The sequence below is a fragment of the Tachyglossus aculeatus genome, chromosome 7 (genome assembly GCF_015852505.1).
Source record: "Tachyglossus aculeatus isolate mTacAcu1 chromosome 7, mTacAcu1.pri, whole genome shotgun sequence".
Taxonomy (NCBI): Eukaryota; Metazoa; Chordata; class Mammalia; order Monotremata; family Tachyglossidae; genus Tachyglossus; species Tachyglossus aculeatus.
In genome coordinates, this window is record NC_052072.1 from 10980904 (window position 1) to 11006524 (window position 25621).

A 25621-nucleotide genomic window follows, 5' to 3' on the forward strand; every position below is an offset into this window, starting at 1 on the left:
CCTGTGTCCAGTTGTGCTCCTCATATTCCAAGAATACCTTAGTTTGGCAAGTTGTTGAGCCCAAAAGAAATCTGTCTTTTCTCTTTGGGCACATGCTCCAGGCTAAGCTGGACCTCAGCACTTTTCTGAAATAAAACTTGGAACCAGAAATTGCCTGGACTGTTCCGGGTGACTTGACTCAGCAACTAAGGAACAGAAGCGATGGAGGGAAGGAAGAAGCCCGGTCCAACAGGGTGGAAGTGGCCATAATAGCCTACTTGCCCCCAGGTTTCTCCCGTGCTGCTCAGGCCTACAAGCCTGAACTGGATAACTGCCCATCGTAAATGGAAGTGGCTTTCTGGCTGAAGAGAAGCATCCTATCTTTGTTATGGAAGTTGCTACTGAGTCCAAATCTTCCCCACCTTGGTTCACACTCAGCTTGAGGCTCTGAATCGAGTCCCCAGATGTCAGGGCTGAGGCTTCCTTGATCTCCAGTGGTTACCTGTCAACCTACGAATCAAGCACAAACTCTTCACTCTCGGCTTCAAGGCTGTCCATCACCTCGCCCCCTCCTACTTCACCTCCCTTCTCTCCTTCTCCAGCCCAGCCAGCACATTCTGCTCCTCTGCCGCTAACTTCCTCACTGTGCCTCGCTCTCGCCTGTCCCGCTGTCGACCCCCGGCCCACGTCCTTCCCCTGGCCTGGAATGCCCTCCCTCCACACATCCTCCAAACTAGCTCTCTTCCTCCCTTCAAAGCCCTACGGAGAGCTCACCTCCTCCAGGAGGCCTTCCCAGACTGAGCCCCCTTTTTCCTCTTCTCCTCTCCATCCCCCCTACCCTACCTCCTTCCTCGCCCCACAACACTTGTATATATTTGCACAGATTTATTATTCTGTTATACTTGCACATATTTACTATATTTTGTTAATGATGTGCATATAGCTATAATTCTATTTATTCTGACAGTTTTGACACCTGTCTACATGTTTTGTTGTCTGTCTCCGCCTTCTAGACTGTGAGCCCGTTGTTGGGTAGGGACTGTCTCTATATGTTGCCGACTTGTACTTCCCAAGCGTTTACTACAGTGCTCTGCACACAGTAAGCGCTCAATAGGATTGAATGAATGAATTCCGAGTGGACCTGAACCCACAACTTGTCCACTGGCCTGGGCAGGCCCACTCTCTCTCCTTGGAAATTTCAGCTCCAAAACCACAGCCTTGCATGAGCCCTTGCAGTTTGGAGCTCCCATCTCTGGTTTCCTTTCATCGCATTTATTTACCCCCTTAAAAAAAGTCCCCTGAAAATCCTCGGGTTTCTACTTAACCGATGAATTGGCCAGAGGGCAGAAACCAAAATCGATCCACTGATCTGCCAGGGTACAGAGGCTGAGGGATGAGAGAAAGGAAATATAGCATGTGGCTGAGTCCCAGCCACCGCTCTGGGTAAACAGAGAAGCAGCCTCATTCCCTGTGGTAGTGGGAAGAGGCTTACGCTTTCTGTAGACAAATGCCTTTCGTTTGAGTCAGTGCCCAACCAGTCAAACAGGGAAAAGCGCGCACACACACACACACACACACACACACACACACTCACTCACTCACTCACTCACTCACCCACCAGTCTTATTTTTTTTCCACACTGGAGAAAAAATACAACCCAAATCCCAGACCTACTTAGGATACTCCACTAACTCAGGATGAGTAAGTATCCCAACATATTTTCCATGTCAACTGGTGCTCCTTTTAAATGCACATTTTATCTAAGGTTGTTTGTAGCCCCCTCTGCTGGTACAATTCCAAATAAGACTCAAATCTTAGGGAAGGTTTGTTCTTCCATGGAGAGTTGAATGTCAGTTGAATGTCTGGAAATCCTTTAATTTTCAAACGGTGCTGGGCATGACGGGAACTCTTACCCACCTCACTCTTATGCCAGGAAGACTTTTTAAGAGCCATTTCCAAAGCAGAAAGACCAGTGATTTTAATTCATATTAAAATGCCGCTTGCCTTATTGTTCCTTCCAAACTGGCCTCTGATTCTCGGCTTCCCAGTGTGGTGAGACAGTGTTAATGACACAGGCTAGCAGGCCCCTTGGAGGTGGTGGAGTTATTCCGCTGCGTGATTGAACTGACATGGACCTTTGGGTGTGCGAAGGGTGGGGCGGTCCTCCTGCTCAATGATCCAGCTCATTCTAAATGGCCAGTGTGGGTTGTAGCATAATAACAATTCTGCTTTCTCTGTAGATGTCTGAATTTCCCTCTCTATCCTTTACCGAGACTTATTTCTCACCCACCTTGCTTTATTATTATTTTTTTGACTGTGTTGGAGCGACAGTGGTTTCTCTGTCCACACCTTCCCCCACCAGTCATACTTCTTTTGATTTTGAAAAGCACTTTTATTTGTTACCAAATTGCTTTCACGTCAGATGTCAAATCTTAGCTTCACAGCATCTCCGGGAAGTAGAGAGAGGCAATTATTATTATCCCCATTTTACAGATATGGAAACAGAAGCACAGAGAGGTTAAGTGACTTGTCTCCATCTCCCAGCAGACTAGTGACAGAGAGTAAAGGACGGGCCATCAGGAGGTCTGAATTTTCACTCCAACTTTGCAGCTTATTTGCTGGATGACTTTGCTGGATGCAAAGTGCATAACCTCCTTGTTACAGCTTGCCCATCAGAGAAATGGGGACAAATGACTTCTGTGCTTATCAGATACAGCCTTATACAAATAAAGAAATTCGTGTTATGTGCATGGCTCAGTGGAAAGAGCATGGGCTTTGGTGTTAGAGGTTATGGGTTCAAATCCCCCCTCCGCCACTTGTCAGCTGTGTGACTTTGGGCAAGTCACTTCACTTCCCTGGGCCTCAGTTCTCTCATCTGTAAAATGAGGATGAAGACTGTGAGCCTCCCGTGGGACTACCTGATCACCTTGTAACCTCCCCAGCGCTTAGAACAGTGCTTTGCACGTAGTAAGTGCTTAATAAATGCCATTAGTATTATTATTATTATCATTATCATTGATTAAACCACTTGGAAGTGGGTTAGAGAAGAATGTAAGGGAATGTAATCACTACAATTATTAGTACAGTTCATAGTGGAGAGAAAAATGGTCTGATTTTCCAAGGAGTTAGAAAATAAGACACTTCTGCATTAAGGGGTTGGAGTATGTACTGTGGGTGACTCCTGATTCATGCAATCTCCCTGGAACTACAATTCCCAGAGGACTTTGAATGTCCTTTGAATATCCCCCCTGACCCTCTCACACTTGGCCTCCTGCCGAGTTATATTTCTCTTTCAAATAGGCTATGTTGTAATAGTGCCTACCCAAATGCAAGTTTTTCTGTAGATTGCCCTCTCAACAATAGGACTGGGAAAACCACCAGAGACTTCCCAAACGCCTCGTTCCAGCTCTCAGAACTGGCACCTCCTCTGTATCTAGAGCTCCCAAGAGGGCACCCGTTCACCCGATGTAACTTGGTGAAATTCTCCCGTCAAGTTACATTTGGGGAGAATGTTTTGTGAAGTTCAAAGAGAACACAGGGTATGGAAATAAGGAGAAGGGACAGGCCTAACAAAAGAAGAGGAAACTGAAAATGGGCACGAGTATGGGGAAAAGAGAACTTGTGTTTCCTACTGAGTTTTTCTTCCAGGATCAAATTCAGAGAAATTTGAAGGGGTTATCTCATCTAGCCCCCTGGTATGACCGTCTCAGGAAGTTAGAGGTTGACCCTTTCCTAAAGGAGCCGTAGACACGGAACACCACTACCTTCTTGGTCGTGTGCTCTGGATTCTCCCAAGCCAGGGCATTGTTTCCCTGTGAGGAGATGGTTTTTCTTGATTTGAGGGGAAGCATTGTTTTTATGACTGAGGAAGCCCCCTGGAGAATATTAATTGGGTGACCTTTTTTTCTTTTTTCCGCACCTTTTGAAAAGCCTCAGAGCAGTAACACAAGTTAGAGAAGGTGCTGGTTGCTGGTTGTATGTTAATTACTCCTTAGGGGGAAGGCAAGGAGAAAGGCTGTAAGAAGGAAAGAAAGAGGAAATCCATGCACTGTGCACTCAGAGATTTGCTAACTTGATAACTCTATTTTCTGTCAGCATTGCTGACGACTAGCGTAATTGCAAATACATCTTATTCAGCCCACATTCCAGCTGAGTGTCCCATCCCTTGGTGCGTCTCTTCACCAAGGCACATTTAATAATGGCATTTATTAAGCACTTACTATGTGCAAAGCACTGTTCTAAGTGCTGAGGGGTTTACAAGGTGATCAGGTTGTCCCACGGGGGGCTCACAGTCTTAATCCCCATTTTACAGATGAGGTAACTGAGGCCCAGAGAAGTTAAGTGACTTGCCCAAAGTCACACAGCTGACAATAGGCAGAGCTGGGATTTGAACCCATGACCTCTCACTCCTCTTTCCACTGAGCCATGCTGTGCTGCGTCACATGTGACGACCCAAACCAAAAACACCATTTCCACCTTAGGGACTTTCAGACACAGCCTCATCACATATGGGGTGTCAATGTTTCTGGCCCAAATTCCCCCAAGATGACCTAATTCTAGTAGCTTCAGAAATGTAACAGTAGAAAACCAGAAAGTCCCAACCGAGGACAATGAGGTTGTTACTCTGTTGTACTTTATGGCCAAATCTGTACACTCTATTGCTTCCTCCTTCCTGTAATTTATTTTAGTGTCCACTCCTTGAAGGCAGGGGTTTTACTAAGGAGCTCTATTATCCTTTTACAAACACTTAGAAGAGTGCTCAGCACAGACTAAATTCTCATTGAGTACTATTCATTGCAGATACTTTTCTCACCTGAACTGTGCTGTTTTTCTGGGATTTAGTGGCCCATTTCGGCTACTTTCCTTTTCAAATGGATCTTTCCATCTCAGTGTTTTTTGCTGGTCTGCAGGTATGAGGGATGCTGAATGTGGGGTTTCACACCAGATTCCATTTTAATAATAATTGGACCATTTGCACTGCACACAGTAAGCATGGAGTAAATAGTAGTAATGTTAAGCATTTACTATGTTCCAAGCACTGTACTAAGCACCAGGAAGGATCCAAGATGACCAGGTCAGCCATAGTCCTGGTCCCACAGGGGCTCACAATCCAAGGGAGGTGACTCCTCTAGACTGTAAACTCGTTATGGGCAGGGAACATGTCTGCTAATTCTTTTGTACTGTACTCTTCCAAGTGTTTAGTACAGTGCTGTACACATAGTAAGTGCTCAGAAAATATGATTGATGAGAAAACTGAGGCACAGAGAAATTGTGACTTGTCACATAACAGACAAGTGGTGGAGCTGGGATGAACGCAGATCCTCGGATTCTCATACCTGTGCTCTTTCCTCTAGGCCACATTACTTCTCCCTTCTTTATTTTCCACTGCTCCAGTGCCTAGGAGTCTGAGTTTTTAAGAGACCCTCTTCTATGCTCTGTTTCTTCTCTTTCCCTGACTAGGCCCTCGTTTTCTCTTCTCCCACTCCCTTCTGCATCACTCTTGCACTTGGATTTGCTCCCTTTGTTCACCCCACCCTTAACCCCCAGCACTTACATAAATATCTGTAATTTATTTTTATTTCTATTAATGTCTGTCTCCTCCTCTAGACTGTAAGCTCACTGTGGGCAGGGAATGTGCCTACCAACTCTGTTATAGTATTATATTGTACTTCCCAAGTGCTTAGTATGGTGTTCTGCACACAGTAAGCACTTAGTAACTATGATTGATTGACAGTGCTAGGCAATAATAATAATAATAGTACTTGTTAAGCACTTACTATGTGCTAAGCACTGTTCTAAGCTTCTAGGCACTGGGATAGATACAAGTTAATCAGGTTGGACATAGTCCCTGACCCACACGGAGCTCACGCTCTTAATCCCCATTTCACAGATGAGGTAACTGGAGGTTAGAAAAGTTAAGTGAAATGCCCAAGGTAACACAGAAGACATGTGGCAGAGCTGGGATTAGAACCCAGATCCTTTTAACTCCCAGGATCCTGCTCTAACCACTAAGCAACACTGCTTCTCAGATTCAGTAATCTCCAGATTCCAGCTAGGGAGTCAAGGAAAGTGTTGCCTCTTTTTCTCTTTCAACAGACATTTTGGGCTGTCTGGCTCTCAATCAACGGTAAGAACATTTCCCTCTTCTTAGACTCCCCCAAATCCTCAGTTAATCATGTTTACTGAGGGCTCACTGTGTACAGAGCACTGTATTAAGTGTTGGGGAAAGTACACTGTAATAAACTTACTAGATACCATCCCTCCCCACGAGGAGCTTACAGTCTATAAGGGCAGACAGACAGGGTAAATAGTAGAGTATAAGGATATCAAAGTCCTCAAGGAGTACACAACTGGGTACATAGTCAATGCAGAATGGAGGGTGATAAGAGAAATGAGGACTTAGGGAAGGCCTCTTGGAGGCAATGTGATTTTTAGGAGGGTTTTGAAGGTGGGTAGAGTGGTAGAGGGGGACGGAGTTCCTGGCCATCCTCCCAACCGCTGCCAATGCATTCATTCTACATCTCATCATCATCATCAATCGTATTTATTGAGCGCTTACTATGTGCAGAGCACTGTACTAAGCGCTTGGGAAGTACAAATTGGCAACATCTGGAATCAGGAGATGCGAGGCCTAGTAACAGAGTGTTGGAGGAAGTAATTGATTTCTCACGCAGAGAGAATTCTCTTGCCTTTACTGTCAATGGAGCTGAACTACAGCTTTGGAGAGTGAGCAAGAGGTGTAAATGCTCAGCGGCTGAGCTGACAGGGCAAAACAAGGCACCCCAGAGAGCGACTGAGGGAAGGGCGGAAGATGGTGGGAGAAGCAGCATAGCTCAGTGGAAAGAGCCTGGCTTGGGCAGCATGGCTCAGTGGAAAGAGCACGGGCTTTTGAGTCAGAGGTCATGGGTTCAAATCCCAGCTCTGCCAATTACCAGCTGTGTGACTTTGGGCAAGTCACTTAACTTCTCTGTGCCTCAGTTCCCTCATCTGTAAAATGGGGGTTAAGACTGTGAGCCCCCCGTGGGACAATCTGATCACCATGTAACCTCCACAGTGCTTAGAACAGTGCTTTGTACATAGTAAGCGCTTAATAAATGCTATCATTATTATTATTATTATATTATTGTTTTATTGGAAAGGATCAGAGTAAGTAACATGTCCATTAAAGAATTGGTAGTTTGAAGGAGGAGAGAAATGGGGCAGTGGGGGGGGCGGGGGAGACAAGAAACTGGGGGATCAACATAATCATTTAATCCTATTTGGTTTAGGGAGAAGCAACGTAGTCTAGTGGCTAGAGCATGGACCCGGGAGTCAGAAGACCTGGATTCTAATCCTGACTCTACAACATGAAAATAATAATAATAATTGTGGTATTTGTTAAACACTTATTCTATGCCAGGCACTGCACTAAGAGCTGGAGTGGATACAAGCAAATAGGGTTGGACACAGTCCCAGTCCCATATGGGGCTCACAGTCTCAATCCCCATTTTACAGATGAGGTAACAGTCATAGAGAAATGAAATGACTTGTCAAGGTCACACCACGGACAAGTAGTAGAGCTGGGATTGTAGCGCATGACCTTGTCTTCAGTGTGACCTTGGGCAAGTCACTTATCTCTGTACCTCAGTTTCCTCATCTGTAAAATGGAGATTCAATATTTGTTCTCCCTCCCACTTAGACTGCGAGCTCCATGTGGAACAGGGACTGTGTCTGATCTGATTATCTTGTATCTACCCCAGCACTTAGTACCGTGCTTGGCACATAGAAAGCACTCATTAAATATCAGAATTATTATTATTATTATTATCTATCTTGCAAGGTAATGACGTCTCTCTAGAACTCTTATTATTATAGTAATTATGTATGTCGCTGGTTATAGCTTAAGTTTATATGATAGCTTTCATCCAGAGAGTTCAAAACATTTCTACCCACTTTATTTTGGTTATGTTGTTGGGAGGTAGAGAGCAAGTATTATTACACTTGTTTTACTGACTGACAAACTGAGGCACGAAGAGGGATGAGGATTTGCCCTTGGACAGAGTGAGGTCATGATAGACTGTGAGCCCGTCATCTAGACTGTGAGCCCGTCTTCTAGACTGTGAGTCCATTGTTGGGTAACGGCCATCTCTATATGTTGCCAACTTGTACTTCCCAAGCGCTTAGTACAGTGCTCTGCACACAGTAAGTTCTCAATAAATATGATTGAATGAACAAATGAATGATATTCCACTAGGCAACACTGCTCCTCTTTCATCTTCAAAAGCACGGGCTTTGGAGTCAGAGGTCATGGGTTCAAATCCCGGCTCCGCCAACTGTCAGCTGTGTGACTTTGGGCAAGGCACTTCACTTCTCTGTGCCTGTTACCTCATCTGTAAAATGGGGATTAAGAATGTGAGTCCCCCATGGGACATCCTGATCACCATGTAACCTCCCCAGTGCTTAGAACAGTGCTTTGCACATAGTAAGCGCTTAATAAATGCTATCATTATTATTATTATATCTTCAGTCCTTCATAATAATGTTGGCATTTGTTGAGTGCTTACTATGTGCAAGGCATTGTTTTAAGCACTTGGGAGGAGGGATACAAGGTGATCAGCTTGTCCCACGTGGGGCTTACAGTCTTAATCCCCATTTTACGGATGAGGTAACTGAGGCCCAGAGAAGTTAAGTGCCTTGCCCAGAGTCACATAGCTGACAAGTAGCAGAGCCGGAATTAGAACCCATGACCTCTGGCTCCCAAGCCCATGCTCTTTCCACTGAGCCACCCTGCTTCTCTTCATGTCTCTAGACTGTAAGATTTTTATGGGCAGGGAGCGTATCTGCTAATTTTTTTTAATGGCATTTATTAAGCACTTACTATGTGCAAAGCACTGTTCTAAGTGCTGGGGAGATTACAAGGTGATCAGGTTGTCCCACCTGGGGCTCGCAGTCTTAATCCCCATTTTACATTTTACTGTTGTGTAGTACTCCCTCAAGTGCTCAGTGCAGTGCTCTGCACATAGTGAGTACTCAATAAATACCCTCCTTGTGCTTTTGTGGGGAACATTTATCTTTTTCAGCAGCTTTGTTTTTGTAGCAAATGGCATTAGGAAGATGACTGAGAGACCCAAGCCCGCCCTGAATGCTGTACCTGGAATCAATCAACCAGTGAAACAGTGGTATTTACTGAGTGCTCCCTGTGTGCAAAACACTGTACTAAGCACTTGGGAGAGAGTACAACAGAATTAGTAGAATTCCCTGCCCACAGTGAATTTACAGTGCAGAGGGAGCTAAAATTCTTGCGGGATGGGCACTTTCAAACACGGCACTTGGCAGGATGTGCCCCTCCTGTTCTCAGTAGGCATCTGGCTTTCCAGATGGGTCATGCTTTGCTTGGACAGTTGGATCCCTGGGGAGGGAAGAGTGGTCCATAGCTGCTAGGGAATGAGCAGGTTATTGGAGGAAGTGAATGAATTCTTCACCCAGTTCATTATGTCCTTAATGGGTTACTAAGGGAAATTAAGGCATTGTGGATGGGGAGTTGCAGGGGCTAAGTGATGGTACATCCCAGCAAACTAAATGGGATATCAGGAACGTCAACTGCCACATGGTTTCTCCAAGCATCTTGTTCATTCATTCACTCATTCAATCGTATTTATTGAGCACTTAATGTGTGCAGAGCACTGTACTAAGCACTTGTACAATGTAACAATAAACAGACGTATTCCCTGCCTACAATGAGCTTACAATCCAGAAGGGACAGAACACAGGAATGAATGGACCATGGAGTAGAAGCAGTAGTGGCAATGTTGGCATTCTCATGCCTCTGTGCCTAGCCCAAGTTTCATTTACTGCATTAGGAAAGTAATCTGAAAAATGACCCTGCTTTCCCTTTAGCTTATCCTAAGATCTAGCCATTTATGCCATTGCTAGTCAGTGCTTTCACAATCTCAAAAACTGATTCTTCCCCCCATTATTTAATTTCCCCTTTCAATAGCCTCATGAGGTAGAAACGTATTCTGACAGTCCCACCTTTCAGGGCATGAAACTGAGACACAGAGAGGTTGGTGATTGATTCTGCACCCAAGACTGTGAGGTCCATGTGGGGCAGGGACTGAGTCCAACCTGATTATCTTGCAACTACTCCAGTCCTTAGTGTAGTGCTTGACTCTTAGAAAGCACTTAACCAATAGCATTAAAAAAAAGTCATTTACTGCTGGGCCAAGGGGAAAACTCACAGTCCAAGTTTCCAGTTTCCTTTATGCCCCCCCCCACCCCACCCGCCCCCCAAGCTGTTGCCGCTTGCACTAGCCAAGTGTAAAACAAGCTGGAGGAAATGCCTTGAAATACTCTGCTTTGTTCTGTGGTTAGGCTACATGACACTAGAAAGGACCCTTTTATGTTAGAATTAGTACTGGAGACAGAATTAAAACTGAGCAGCCCGATGCAGTTTGCAATTTCTGAATAAACAGCCTGCAGAAAATCCTTAAAGGGCACATTAGTATTTCTTGCTTTATTTCATAACAAATGATTTTCCAGACGTGCCCCATGTGAGTGAAATTCTCTCTTCCCTTTGTGCCTGGCAGCTCCACCCAGAAATACAGCTCTCCGAAAAAAGTGTTCCCGGGGTTTTTCAGCAGTGTGGGCAGTTTTGAGGTTGGCTACGTTCTCACATAGTCCACAGCGAAACACATCAGACCTGTTGTTTGAAGAGATATTTTCTGAAATATATGTACTGTGCTCATATTGCCAGAGAATGGAGGTTTCTTTTTTATTGTTTCAGAGCTTCTATGGAAAACCAAGGAATACAATCCTATAGAGAAGTTAGTTTCACATCCCCATTTTTTCTCTTGGTTTCAAGGTCTTTTGGACTCATTTCTTCAGTTTGATTGGGGTTATTCTCTCTGCATACTTCCATGGCTAGATGGACAGATTTTCTTCCTTCTTAAACGATTCTCTGTAGCCACGGCTGAGAGAGAATGGAGGCAGAGTAGCTGAAAATATTGAAGAATTACAGTGGGAAGCAATAAAGAGGAAATAGCTGCGATTAAAAATGCCCTCAATATGGACTCAAGTATATTTACATCTATAAAGTTGATGTCCATGTATCCATAAATACAACTGCTCATAACTCATACCTCTTTGTTTTGAAAAGCACAGTGCAATGTCATGTCTATGATTCCTTCATAAATATCACTTCATAATCATAATAATCATGGTATTTGTTAAGCACTTACTATGTACCAAGCACTGTTCTAAGTGCTAGGGTGGATACAAGGTAATCAGGTTGTCCCACGTGGGGCTCACAGTCATAATCCCCATTTTAGAGATGAGGTAACTGAGGCCCAGAGAAATTAAGTGACTTGCCCAAAGTCACACAGCTGATAAGTGGCAGAGAACCCACAACCTCTGATTCCCAAGGCCGGGCTCTTTCCACTAGGCCACACTGCTTCTTTTTTGAATGATGACATCTTTATAATACTTAAGGTTCTATTTAGCCAATGTTAATTACAGTGATCGTATTCATTAAGCACTTACTATGTATCCTTATTATTGTATTATGTGGGGATCATGCTTATTAGCTCTTTAATCCTCTCCCAAATGCTTAATGTAGTGCTCTTCATTCATTCAATTGTATTTATTGAGTGCTTACTGTGTGCAGAGCACTGTACTAAGTGCTTGGGAAGTACAAATCAGCAACATATAGAGATGGTCCCTACCCAACAGCGGGCTCACAGTCTAGAAGGGGGAGATGGACAACAAAACAAGTAGACAGGTGTCAGTACCATCAGAATAAATGGAATTGTAGCTATATACACATCATTAATAAAATAGAGTAATAAATATGTACAAATATACCCAAGTGCTGTGGGGAGGGGAAGGGGGTAGGGTAGAGGGAGGGCAGGGGGTGATGGGAAGAGGAGGAGGAGGAGAGGAAAAAAGGGGGGCTCAGTCTGGGAAGGCCTCCTGGAGGAGGTGAGCTCTCAGTAGGGCTTTGAAGGGAGGAAGAGAGCTAGTTTGGTGGATGTGCGGAGTGAGGGCATTCCAGTCCGGGGGAAGGTCGTGGGCCGGGGGTCGACTGCGGGACAGGAGAGAATGAGGCACAGTGAGGAGATTAGCGACAGAGGAGCGGAGGGTGCGGGCTGGGCTGGAGAAGGAGAGCAGGGGGGTGAGGTAGGAAGGGGGGAGGTGATGGAGAGCTTTGAAGCTGAGAGTGAGGAGTTTTTGCTTGATTTGAAGGTTGATAGGCAACCACTGGAGATTTTTAAGGAGGGGAGTGACATGCCCTGAGTGTTTCTGTACGAAGATAATCCGGGCAGTAGGGTGAAGGATAGACTGAAGCAGGGAAAGACAGGAGAATGGGAGATCAGAAAGGAGGCTGATGCAGTAATCCAGTCGGAATAGGATGAGAGATTGAACCAGCAAGGTAGCGGTTTGGATGGAAGGGAAAGGGCAGATCTTGGCAATGTTGTGGAGGTGAGACCGACAGGTTTTGATGACGGATTGGTTGTGTGGAAGAAATCTGTGCTCCCTGTATGTTTCAAATTAGGGATGTTCTGTGGGATTTTGGGCTTGTCACTCAGTCTCTTTAGGCCCTTGCCCATCTCTACATCTGTGAAAAAGAAATTAGTCTTTGCCACCCACCACCTTCCTAGGGTTACTGGGAGGATTAACGAGACAGGGTTTTTTAAACTCTTCGTCTCCCTGGGAAGAAAGACACCATATGATATGATACATTCCAGGGGTTAGAAAATATACCCATAAAATATGGCATTTTGGAAGTGTGAGAGAAATCTCAAATCACTTTGACAGCCTTTTAATTATAGTTGATTTGTTTGCTACTAATAGTTCAAATGCTGTCAAAGTGATTTGAGATGTTTCTTCCACTCAAAATGTTATGCTTCATGTTTTTGAGTCATGAAGTGACGTTTTGATTTCAAGAAAGATATGGAGTAACTTAATTATGCCCAGGGACCACTGAGTTGACTGGATCAATTAGCATAAAATGGACAGAGCAGATACCTCAGCTGCCAGTGCCATAAAATGAGGATTTCTTAACGTGGAACAAAAAGTGAAGTGAGGCCTTAAGATTTCATAGGATAAGCAAGGACATACTAGGTGTCGGGAAGGGGAGACTGTACTGGTACAGCTGTATTCTCAGAGATCTGTGGTACTGTCACTGAAGATCCTCTGGCATTATCAGTACTGTTTTGGTCTCCTTCTAAATTTCCTACAGATACAGAGGTGGGGGAAGAGAGAGTTAGAGAGAGAGAGATAGGGAAGAAAGATAGAGGAGAGAGGGGAGAGAGTGAGAGTCTATTTGGCACCCTTGAAAGGATCTTTTGGAATAAGTTAGAAATCTTTGTCCTTGGGGAAGGATCAGCCGATGATGTCACTGTTCTGATGTGCTCTATTGATTAATTATCCCTTGGGGTCTTATGGGGAGATTGGCTTCTTCTGGAAGTCTGAAACTTTCCCTTAAAGGTTTGTGCAGTAAATATGAGTTCAGAGTAAATTGGTGCTTTCCTTTTTGAATGTTGCCCCAGGAGTCTTAAAACACAACTGTGCCAAGCACAACAAACAATCATTTTCCCTCATCTGAAATGTATACATCTGGGGAGAGAAGTCATGGGCCTTCCTCCTTAATGGTTTCAAAGTAGCACAAAGTGAATGTCCTCAGCAAATGGCAGGGGGTGAAGAGGGGGAGAGGTGACTGGTGGTGTGTGTGGGTGTTAGGGAGGGAGCAATGATAAGTAGAAGAGAGAGAGGTGTGGGCGGGTGAAAGAGCCAGATGTAGGGGACTCTGTACCTGAAAGCGTCTCCCTAAATTTCTGGAGAGCGAGAGTGAGAGAGCGAGCGAGAGAGAGTTATAGCAATATGAGTCAGGCAGAGGTCCTCATGTTATTCTTCTTTTCTGAAGCTTCCCTGGGGCAGCTCTGAGCAGCAAGATGCTGATTGATTGGATTGGGTTTCTGACCAATCTCTACCCGTCTGCAGGAGTTTCTGATAAGGCAGCAGGATATTGATTACTGCAGTAGATGGTTTAAAGGAGGCTGGTGGACCCTAGGGTGACTTGTAACCTTGGACCCTAGGCTGGACTCCCTCATGTGAATGCTGGGAAATTTATAAAATGGTAGCAAGGGCATTCATGTGCTCTTCACTTCCGGGACTCATTGATGCCATTTTAACCAGATCCCTGCCTGAGGAGGGGAGGGAGGGTATGCCTGTGTGGGGCTGGAGGACAGTCATGGAAGCCAGTGATCTCTGGAGTGGACACCACCATTCTCTGGAGGTGATTTAGAGCCTAGAGGCTGGACTCTAGGGGCTTCTTGCTTCTGGATTTGAAAGTTACCCAAGGTGAATCAGAGGTAGAAATATGTTTAAAGTAAAGGAAGTGAAGGGACGTCTTTTTAAACCAAGGAAAGGACAAACATCCATTGAAACTGAATGAAAGAAAAGCACATACCCTCAAAGAAAGGGAAAAGAAGCACTCAAGGTGAAATAGAGTGTAAACTCCTTATGGTTAGGAACACGACACTTCTTTGTTTTATACTTCCCAAGTGCTTAGTACAGTGCTCAATAAATACTAATACTACTAAATAGAAACAGAGGCACAGACTTTAGTTAATATTCAAGAACATCCAGTTTTCCTAGAGCACAAAGGTGGCATTCTGGAAGAACCTCATGTGAAGGAAAATTAGTACTGTAGTCATTAACTGTCCCCTCCACATGCACACAACTCAAGTTGTTCTGATACCGTGGCGGGCTATATCCACACAAGCACATCTTGTCAGATGAACAGTCCCTAATTCCCTACCAACATTTCAGTCAAAATGTTTAATGTGAACACACATTATGGCCATCCCGAAGGTAGAGAATTTAAAAAGTGTCTCTAAGACCCAGAACATTTCATGAGTTAGGTGGTTTGCTTACAGTCATCAAATAGAACCAGTGATGGCGATTCCAAGATGATGCGTTGACCTCCTGACCTTAAGGAATGTGGCTCCAGAAACATAAGCCTTGTCAGCATAGAGCAGTCCCTGCTAGCATTAGCTTGTTGTGAATTCAGAAATGGAAACATTCTTCAATGAAATGATTTCCCAAAAATATGCCTATGTTGTGCAGACCCTGCCTGAACTATAGCTTCCTGGGGTAATCATTTCTTTTCCCATTTGTAGCCGTGTCCTAATCTTAGATTAAATGGAGAGTTGGGGAGAGGAAGGGAAGAGTCTGTTTCTCTGCTTCTGGGCAGGCACAATGCCAATCTCCTAGGCGCCTGGGGCAGGGGACAGGGGAAGGGGGGGGGGGGGTTGGGGGGTGTCTCCTCCTTCTCCTCAACCTGCCACCATCAGGGATGATTCAGTGAGAGCCCAAGTCTGCAAATCAGGAGACTTGGTTATAGCTCCAGCTCTAACCCTGGCCTGCTGTGGGACCTCAGGTGGGTTACTCAACCTCACTGGGCCTCAGTTTCTCATCTGTAAAATAGGGCTAATAACCCACCTCTCTCTATCACACAGTTTGTGGTAAGGACCAAATGGGATAATTGATACGAAGTGCTTTGGGAAAATGAAAGTACTCTACGAATTCAAGGGATTATTAAAGGCCTATGTAAAAAAAGGTTTTTATCAGTGTGGTAATACCAAGTGTTGCTGGCAACTGCCTCTCCTCAACAGTGTACCAGGGTTCCTATAAGATAACGCCTTCTTTAAGGGTAAAGGACCTGATAATTGCCATGGTATAATTGTCTTGTCTTATGCTGTTGAGTCATTTCTGACTCAAAGCTACACCAGGGACACATCTCTCCCAGAACGCCCCACTCTCCATCTGCAATCATCCTGGTAGTGGGTCCATAGAGTTTTCTTGGTAAAAATACAGAAGTGGTATTTTTACACTTCTTGTAACCTTGGACCCTAGGCTGGACTCCCTCATGTGAATGCTGGGAAATTTATAAAATGGTAGCAAGGGCATTCATGTGCTCTTCACTTCTGGGACTCATTGATGCCATTTTAACCAGATTCCTGCTTGAGGAGAGGAGGGAGGGTATGCCTGTGTGGGGCTGGAGGACAGTCAGGTTTACTGCCTTCCGCGCAGTAAACTCACGTCTCTGCCCTCGATTCTTTCCCATGCCGCTGCTGCTCAGCATAGGTGAGTTTTAACTTGTAGCAAATTGCCTGTCACTTGCTAGCCACTGCCCAAGCTAGGAATGGAATGGTTAGGCCTATTCTTGACACTCACTCCCTTAGCCAAGACTGGTAGAGTATTGGAAATTCTACAGGTGCGACCCTGAAAGGGGCCTGGTATAATTACCAATGCAGGAATTAAAAGAAATGTCAAGACGTCCACAGCAATGCTTCTAGGCAGGCATCATGTCTACGGATGCTATTGTATTGCACTGTCCCAAGGGCTAAGTAGACGGTAACATGTCTACCAACTCTGCTATACTGGACTCTCCCAAATGCTTAGCACAGTACTCTGCACTCAGTAAGTGCTCAATAAATACCATTTATGGATTGATTTCTGGCTCTCCTTTACTCTGGTGTGCAGACCAATGGACTCCTGCCCAAAGAGCAAAGATCACTGCCTCCCAAACTCCCTTTTACCCACTCCCACCCTCCCCTATTGTTCCCTGAAGGTGGGCTTCCTCATCTCTGATATCATTCTTGGTAGTCTGGGTATTCCTGAAGTGTGTCCTTGTATTTCAGGGTGTCCGCTGGTTAGGAGTCTGCCCAGTTCTTGTGAAAGTGTGTAGTACAGTTCTCTGCACACAGTAAGCACTCAATAAAATCATTTGATTGATTGAAAGGTCCTGGTCAGAGCTGCCAGCGTGGCCTCTGTACTTGGAGAACTTTCCCCCTTCTCCTGACAATCAGAAGTTTACTCCAAGTAAACTTCTGATTGCCCAGAAAAAGGGATGTTTTCCTGCCCCTTTAATATTACTGTTATCAACACTCTTCTTGGTGATGATGGAATTACCTATTCTTGTTGCAGATTTATTGTCCTTTTGTAAATGCCCTGATCCTGTCATCCTTTTGGTTTTCTATTTACTATCTTGGTGTTACCGGTACCTGCCCTGGTCCCATAATCCTGCCATTTGAGCTACTATCAATCAATCAAGCAATCGTAGTTATTGAGCACTGACTATGTGCAGAACACCACATTAAGCATTTGGGAAAGTACAATATAACAGAGTTGGTAAACACATTCCCTGTCCACATCGAGCTTACAGTCTAGAGGGACTGTAAGTTACTGTCAGTAAGTTTCCCACCCCATCCTTCTTCCCCTTACTGTATTCTCCAACTCTCCCGCACACATAGACTATCCCAAACATGATATGTAATAACACCAAATAGGGACTTTCTTAGTTTTAGCTTTGGGGGTTTCCTTGGGAGTGCATTTTGCTAGTTTTCACTTTCAGAAGAGAACAGACAATTGGCTGTGCCCTGCCTCAGAAAGACATGCATTTCAAAACCAAAACACCTGCACTCAAGTCTCAGCCGTTGACTGCTGCCTCCTGGTAGCGGCTCTTCTGCCTTTCTACCTGATCCAAATGCTCTCTGCTCCAGGGCAGAAGCAATTCCCAGCTCCTCACTGACACTTGTTTTGCTGATCCGCCTGGCTATTAAGACCATCCACAACTGAGGATGGCCCTGGTCCCCAGTTATGACATCATTTCTCCTCTCAGCTCTCAGTTCCCAAGCCAACGGGCTCTTCTTGACCAAGCAGAGAGGCATTGTCCTGGTCGGGTGAGATGTTGCCAAACCTCCTCCGTCCGCTCGAGGAAGACATTTGTTGTGTGTTGTTCTAAGCGCCGTGGCCTAAGGAAAGAACACATACCTGAGAGTCAGAAGCCCTAGGTTCTAATCCCCTCTCTGCCACTTGTCTGCTGCATGATCTTGGGCAAGTCACGTCACTTCTCTGTGCCTCAGTTCCCTCATCTGTACAATGGGGATTAAGATTGTGAGCCCTATGTGGGACGGGGACTGTGTCCAACCTGATTAGCTTGTATCAACCCCAGTGCTTAGTACAGTGCCTGACAAGTAACGGACATTTAACAATTGCCGTTAAAAAATTGGCTGATGCAAAAGGAAATAAACCGAGAAAAGGAGAGCAAGGGAAGGTTTTCTGTAAATAACGTTCCCAGGGCTAGCAATTTAAAGGTAGCTGCTTTGCGGAGAGCCTTCTCAGATAAGCATCTGTGACAGGAGTATTAACCGGGAGCAGGGGACACTGGGGAGAGAAAGGAAGGAAACTAGAAAAAGATAGCGTGTTGGAAGGTTCCCCAGGAGTATGACAGGCTGGAAAAATGTGTGTCCGTTAACAAGACAAGATGCTGGATCATGTGACCTCCCCAACTCCTTCCCCTGCTGACCCAGAGCACCAACAGGGCGCGGCTGAAGCGGGCCCGGAGATCGCTCTATCCGGGATTATTAATGAAACACCAGTCTACGCCCACTCGCTCCTCCTGCTGATGCTAATCGGAGATGGATCAGGCTGGGTCCCCAGGGCCTCGTTCGGTTCTTTGGAGGCAGGAGTTTTATCACTTTACTTAATAGTTGAATTATGACGCTGATTCCCTTGAAAACACTGTTGACTTAAAAGCTGACAATTGTGGTTCTGAACTCTCAACATTCATCTCCGTGTCGAGGAAGCTAATTGTCATATGTTCAGCAAGGTGTCACTAAGAAGGAAGAGAGGGAGCAGAGACTGAAATACAGGAAAGTGGGGAAGGAGAGAGACCAGGTGTTAAGGAGGTACTGGCTGAAGTAAAAATGAGTCTGCTGAAAAGCATTCACAGCATTTTTGGTCTTGATGTAGTTGGTGTAACCCTGTTGGATGGCACAGTGACAAGGCTAAGTCTCAATGTATGAATCAATCCATCAGTGGTATTTATTGAGTGCTTACAGTGTGCTGAGCACTGTCTTAAAGCATTTGGGAGGGTACAGTGCAACATAGTTGGTAGACACATTTCCTGCCCACAGTGAGCTTATAGTCTTAGAGGTTTCCACTATTTTGTTCTTAACTCTGTAGTTGTTTCTCTGTGATTCTGAGCCACTTCACTTCCCTCGGTTTTCCCATTTATAAAGTGGGCTCAATGGTACTCATTACTGGAACTAATTTAAGACTCTTACCCACTTTTAACACTTCTGTATTCATCGACTCACTCTATTTAAGCACATACTCATCAACAAAGCTATTTTTCCTTTTACTTGTATCTGTAAATGATTTTGTATTCATCTCTCCTCCTGGACTGTAATGCCTTGAGGATTAACAATCGTGTCTCCTAACTCCTATTTTACTCTCCTGAGCCCTGAGTACAATGCTTTGCACACAGTACATGCTCAGTGTTTCCTGGTGGAAAAAGCACAGTGCTGGGACTCAGGAGACCCTGTTTTTAGCCTTGACTCCATCCCTTGCCTGCTGGGTGACCTTGGGCAAATCACAATATCTTTGGATCTCAACTTCCACATCTGTGAAATGGAGATTAAGTATCTGCTCTCCGTCCCGGGTAGGCTGTGAGTCCCATAAGGGACAGGGACTGGGTCTAATCTGACTACCTTCTATCTACCTCAGTTCTTGGCTCAGTAACTGATATACAGTAAGCTCTTACTAAGTACTAGTATTATTTATTATTACTGTTAACTGATTAAAGTTTCTGGTGTCCCTACAGCAGTGGAAGTCCAGACTTTTCTCACCTTTCCCCATTTCCTTGCCCTCTCTAGAGTTCACCCACACCTGCAGTTCAATAATAATAATAATGATAGCATTACCACTAATAATAATGATAGTGGTGTTTGTTAAACACTTACCATGTGCCAAGCACTGTACTAAGGGCAGGGGTAGATTCAAGATAATCAGGATGGACACAAGTACCTGTTCCACCTAGGGCTCATAGATTAATTAGGAGGAAGACCAGGTATTGAGTCCCCATTTTACACATAAGGAAACTGATGCCCCGAAAATTTAAATGACTTGCCTAAGTTCCCACAGCTGGCAAAAGAACTCAGATCTTTTGATGATGATGGCATTTGTTAAGCACTTACTATGTGCCAAGCACTGGTTTAAGCTCTGGGGTAGATACAAAATAATCAGGTTGTCTCATAGTCTTAAACTCCATGATGATGATGATGGCATTTGTTAAACGCTTACTATGTGCCAAGCACTGTTTTAAACTCTGGGGTAGATCCAAAATAATCAGGTTGTCTCATAGTCTTAAACTCCATTTTACAGATGAGGTAACTGAGGCACAGAGAAGTTTAGTGACTTGCCCAAAGTCACACAGCGACAAGCAGCTGAGCCGGGATTTGAATGCATGACCTCTGACTCCCAAGCCCGTGCTCTTTCCACTTAGCCATGCTGCTATGTTTGTCACTACTACTACTACTACTACTACTACTACTACTACTACTACTACTACTAATGATATTTGTGGTATTTGTTAAGCACTTACTTTGTGCCTAGTACTGTTCTAAGTTTTGGGGTAAAAAATATAAATATAATCAGGCTGGGCCTAGTCTCCATCCCACACTGGAGTCCCCTTCAGCCCAAGGAGCAGAGCTAGGCCTGTGGGGAGTGGTCTTTTTGATCGGCAACAAGTGGGCCTTTTGACAGGGTAGTCCAGAGGACAGTGGGCCCTGGGCAATTTCCCAGGTTGCCCAATGCTTAAAGTGGTCCATCCATTGCTTGTCACCTTCATCGAGGGAAGGAATTGGATACCTATAGGCTAGAGGCTTTGACGTCAGCCGCTAAGAGCCATTCAAAGACCAGCTCCCCTTAACCTAATTGTTTCTCTTCTTCCCTCCATCCTTGACCAGGTATGACTTCATAGAGATCCGGGACGGGGACAGTGAGTCCGCTGACCTGCTGGGGAAGCACTGTGGCAACATAGCTCCTCCCACCATTATCTCCTCCGGCTCATTGCTGTACATCAAGTTCACCTCTGACTATGCCCGACAAGGGGCTGGTTTCTCTCTACGCTATGAAATCTTCAAGACAGGTCAGTAGGGGTATGTAGCTGGAGGGGAGGGGGGAGATCATCCAATGACGGGGGAGATCGGAAGCTCCTCCAATAGATGGGTGCTCCTTGAGTGCTCATTAGTGTTCGGTCAATATCGTTGATGAGGGCGATGATGGCCTAACCCAGCAGACGGGACTGTGGCCTATCAGGAGCTTGTAGCCCAAGAGGCACTTTGGATGTTGTGTTGTACTCTCCCAAATGCTTAGAACAGTGCTCTGCACATAGTAGGTGCTCAATAAGTACGATTGGTTGATTTTGAATGGGAGGTTTTATCATGGGGCCACCCAGAAGCATTGAATTTAATAATTCGTAGGGGCATTGAGTTGTAGTAAAGGTATTTGTTGAACGTCAGCTGGGTGCAAAGCACTATGTACAGTGCTTGGAAAGGTTCAGCTGAAGCATGAAACCCCATTACCTGCCTACAAGGAGCTTACACGTGCCTTAGTGTAAGATGATGAGGTGGGACCCAGGCCCTGTCCTACGGGGAACTCAGTGACAGTATTTGTTAATCATGCACTGAGTGCATTGCCCTGTATTAAGTGCTTGGGAAAGTATAACAAAAGCACGAGGAGTTTAAATAGTGTTTTGTTGTTCAATTCCACCCGCAAAATCTGCATTGGCCCTTGTTCAGTTTCCTGCTCCAGGCGGTTCCTCTGCCTTTCCCTCCCCCATTCCCCCCTTTTCCAAACCTACGTTCTTGCAAAAGGCAAACGGAAGGGACCAGAAGAGAGATGGATGGAGAACACAGGTTTCTTTTAGGTCTCCTCCCTGATTTCCAGTGCCCCTCCACCCCAACCGTCATTTCTTCTAGGGCCCGGGTGAGTGTATGCCAGTGTTTATTTTCAGGACTAGGGAGGCAGATGTTTCCATTTCCCAGACTAGCATCAGAAGCTGTCCTGATTAGCTGAACTCTCATGTCTAAACTGTACAAGCTGGAGGCTTTTCTGCATGGCAGGCATGGATCTTGTTAAATCGGGGCTGTCCCTCCTCCGAGCCCTCAGCCCACCCCCCTCCCCCTCCCAGTCCTGAGGCCGTGCCATTCAAGCACTGCTCATTGACTTTGTGTTTTCTTTTTCTGCCTGCCTCGGGTTCTGTAACTGGTGGAGTGCTAGTTAAAGGGGCTGCTGTGCTGTCAGCCTTTGTCATCAAGGGAACGAGACAGGCACCTCTTGAGTTCAGTGTGAGGGAACTATTCATATATATTTTCTTTTTCACCAAACAGTTCTTGAAAGGAAATGGTAGCTGCTGAAAGTACTTTTTATATCCTCTCTGTCTAAATATTTGTCAGATTTGTCTGTGCGAGGACAAGAAATTACAACAAAACAAGAAAAAAAAAGTGTGAGCGTGAGAGTGTGGTTGTTCAGTGGCTATGTGTATCCAAGAGGCTGAGGATCTACATCCTTTCCGAGGCTGACAGCCTTGTGTGATGCTAATACAGCATCAAGATCCAGATCAAATTAAAACATCCTGGTCAGAGGCTGGGCCCAGTCTCCACACGGTGATAAGTTTCTAGGTCACATCCATTGTCTCGATCCAGGCTGGCCATTCGTATCCTTAAATTTACTATTCTATTTATTTTGTTAATGATGTGCATAGAGCTTTAATTCTATTTGTTCTGACGATTTTGACACCTGTCTACATGTTTTATTTTGTTGTCTGTCTCCCCCTTCTAGACTGTGAGCCCGTTGTTGGGTAGGGACCATCTCTACATGTTGCCGACTTGTACTTCCCAAGTGCTTAGTACGGTGCTCTGCACACAGTATGTGCTCAATAAATACAGTTGAATGAATGAATTAATGAATGGCTCAGGCGGAGAAGTGGAGGGCTCAAGGATTCTTCGAGCCTCACATCAGTGTTTGCTTTCAACATAACTCCACTTGCTCCCTGTGGGCAGGGAATTATCCATAACTTATTTATATTAATGCCAGTTTCCCCCTCTAGACTGTGAGCTCATTTTGGGTAGGAAATGTGTCTACCAACTAGGTTGTATTATGTTGTACTTTTCCAAGTGCTTAGTACAGTGCTCTGCACATGGTAAGTGTTCAATAAATACACTTGATTGATTGGTTGATTTCTCTGTATTGTAATAATAATAACGGTAATAATAATAAATTGTGGTAGTATGTACTTACTATGTGCCACGCACTGTATGAGCACTGGGATAGATATAAGTTAATCAGGTCTAACACAGTCCCTTGTTTCACACGGGGCTCATGTTCGAAATATGAGGGAGAACAGATATTGAACCCCCATTTTACAGATGAGAAAACTGAAGCACATAGATCTGCCCAACATCAAAACAGGTGAATGGTGGAGCCAAGATTAGAACCCAGGGCCTCTCTGACTCCTAGGCCGATGCTCTTTCCACTAGGCCACACTGCTTCTTGAGCTACTTTCCAGAGCACTTGGTACAGTGCGATGGGCCAGGTGGGTGCTCAGTAAATACTTTTACTCCTGCTAAGCAGATGCGGGCATATATGCTCACCATAGATAAGCAGCGTGGCTCAGTGGAAAAAGCCCAGGCTTTGGAGTCAGAGGTCATGGGTTCAAATCCCTACTCTGCCAATTGTCAGCTGTGTGACTTTGGGCAAGTCACTTAACTTCTCTGTGCCTCAGTTCCCTCATCTGTAAAATGGGGATTAAGACTGTGAGCCCCACGTGGGACAACCTGATCACCTTGTATCCCCGCAGCGCTTAGAACAGTGCTTTGCACATAGTAAGTTCTTAACAAATACTATTATTATTATTATTATTTTGTTATTGGGAAATGAAGTGGGGGAGTCATAAGTCAGGTGGGCAAAAGAAGTGCTATAATGACCAATCAAAGCACCATATCTAATGATGTAGTGTGGCTGTGGGATTCTGGGAAGCAGCGGCAGAAGGCAGACCAACCTGTCCCAAAGCAGTCAGAGATGGGGAAGTTTCTGTGGCAAAGAATTGTGTAATCTGGGCAGTGGAGGAGTGAAGTGTCATCGTCAAAAACAAAGGGCAGGTATTTAGCGCTGTCAACAGTGACAAGTTCTAGCTGCAAGTAAGAGAAGAAAATCCCCAAGAGTACAGTACGGAAAGGACTGCCACCACTAAGGATTGCCAACCCCGCTCCTTCAGTAGGAACATTTTAGTTAGAAGGAGCCGGAATATGCATACACGAATATGCCCTGAACAAAACAGCGAAAGTAATTTATTCTCCCCATGCTGGGCCCTGGGCCCATACTCTTCCCACTGATATTCTGGGAGAAAGTATACAGGTTTTACGTCATCAACAACTTGAAAGAATTGCATGAATATGCTGAAGAAATCTAAACAAACCCAGCTATGTTCAGTTCCAGAATCTTCAAAGAAGAGTGGGAGGGAGGAACTGTAAACATAGATACACAAATAACTGAACAGAGGGCTTTGCAGCATAGTGATAGTGTATTTCGCCACAGAGAACCGCTGCAAAATTATACAGCGAGACATAAACTCCCAATTCAGAAGCAGACAGTGTGGGTTGCGGTTGGGCTGAGACTTCCATGCCTGATTCTGATTGAAGTGGCTTCCTAAAGACCCATGGTTAAGTTATCAGACATGCTGACTACGTGAAAGAAGGTAGGCCAAAGAATCTCATAAACTTCAAGTTGAAAGGGCAGACCATTTAAGATGCCCAATCATGAGCAGAACGGTTGGGGAAGCTTAATAACGTCTCTCTTCCAAAAATAGTCATTCAAAACTGAAACAGTGGAAAAAGCCGTTCCTCTTTGGCACATCTGCTGTGACCCGAGCTTGAATTTCTCTTCTGGTGGCCTGTGACGTCCCTAGAAGTGGAATTTTCGTCTTTCCTCGTAGCTGGGGAAAGACCAATGCTATGTAGATAAGGGGTTTGCCGGCACTTAGGGAAGCTTTTATTTGTTATTTGGCACCAGCAAATTGCAAGACTGTACCTCCTGACCCTTCTGAAATAATAATAATAATAATTATGGTATTTGTTAAGCGCTTACTATGTGTCAAGCACTGTTTTAAGCTCTGGGGTAAATACAAAGTAATCAGATTGTCCCACGTGGGGCTCACAGTCTCAATCCCCATTTTACAGATGAGGTAACTGAGGCACAGAAAAGTTAAGTGACTTTCCCAAGGTCACACAGCAGATAGGTGGCGAAACCCAGATTAGAGCCCACAACTTCTGACTCCCAAGCCCGTGGTCTAGGCCATGCTGCTCCCCAGACATAGCCCCCTGCCCTAGGACTGTGTGAGAGACTTGCAAAGTGGGAGGATCTGGTGAAGAAGGGGTGTGAGAAATTCTTGGGTCTGAAATTCTTTTATAATAGGGGCTGGTTTCAGGCTGAAAGGAAGCAGGGAAGCACCTCAGGACCCACTGTCGGAGGAGTGGCAGCGGTTTAAAATGTAAAAGGGACCATCCTCTCTTTGTCCAAGTTAGAAGCAGCACCTGTCTTAGCAGGGATCTGGGAAGGGAGGGTGGTGGTTCTAAGACAAAGAGAGAGGGTCAAGGGACCCCTAAGAAATTTTCTAGGCTCAGGGGTTTCAGCCGATTTATGCGTGCTCTCATGATGACCTATGAGATGGGGGCAAATTATTTTCCTCTTCAGGACAACACTGTCTATTAGGTAAAAGAACCCCCAGGTCTCCCTGGAAGCTCTGGGCTCTAGATGA

The 25621-nt window shown here is 45.1% G+C and overlaps 1 protein-coding gene across 5 annotated transcripts in view; it reads left to right on the forward strand.

Annotated features, from left to right (window-relative positions):
• The window catches only part of NRP2 (neuropilin 2), a 144416-nt gene that overhangs the window by 27620 nt on the left and 91175 nt on the right, over positions 1-25621 (forward strand). For all 5 annotated transcript variants that reach the window (XM_038748683.1, XM_038748684.1, XM_038748685.1 and 2 more), the window contains exon 3: positions 20772-20953. In XM_038748683.1, coding sequence (XP_038604611.1) covers positions 20772-20953 — 182 coding nt within the window. The remainder of the gene's footprint in view (positions 1-20771; positions 20954-25621) is intronic.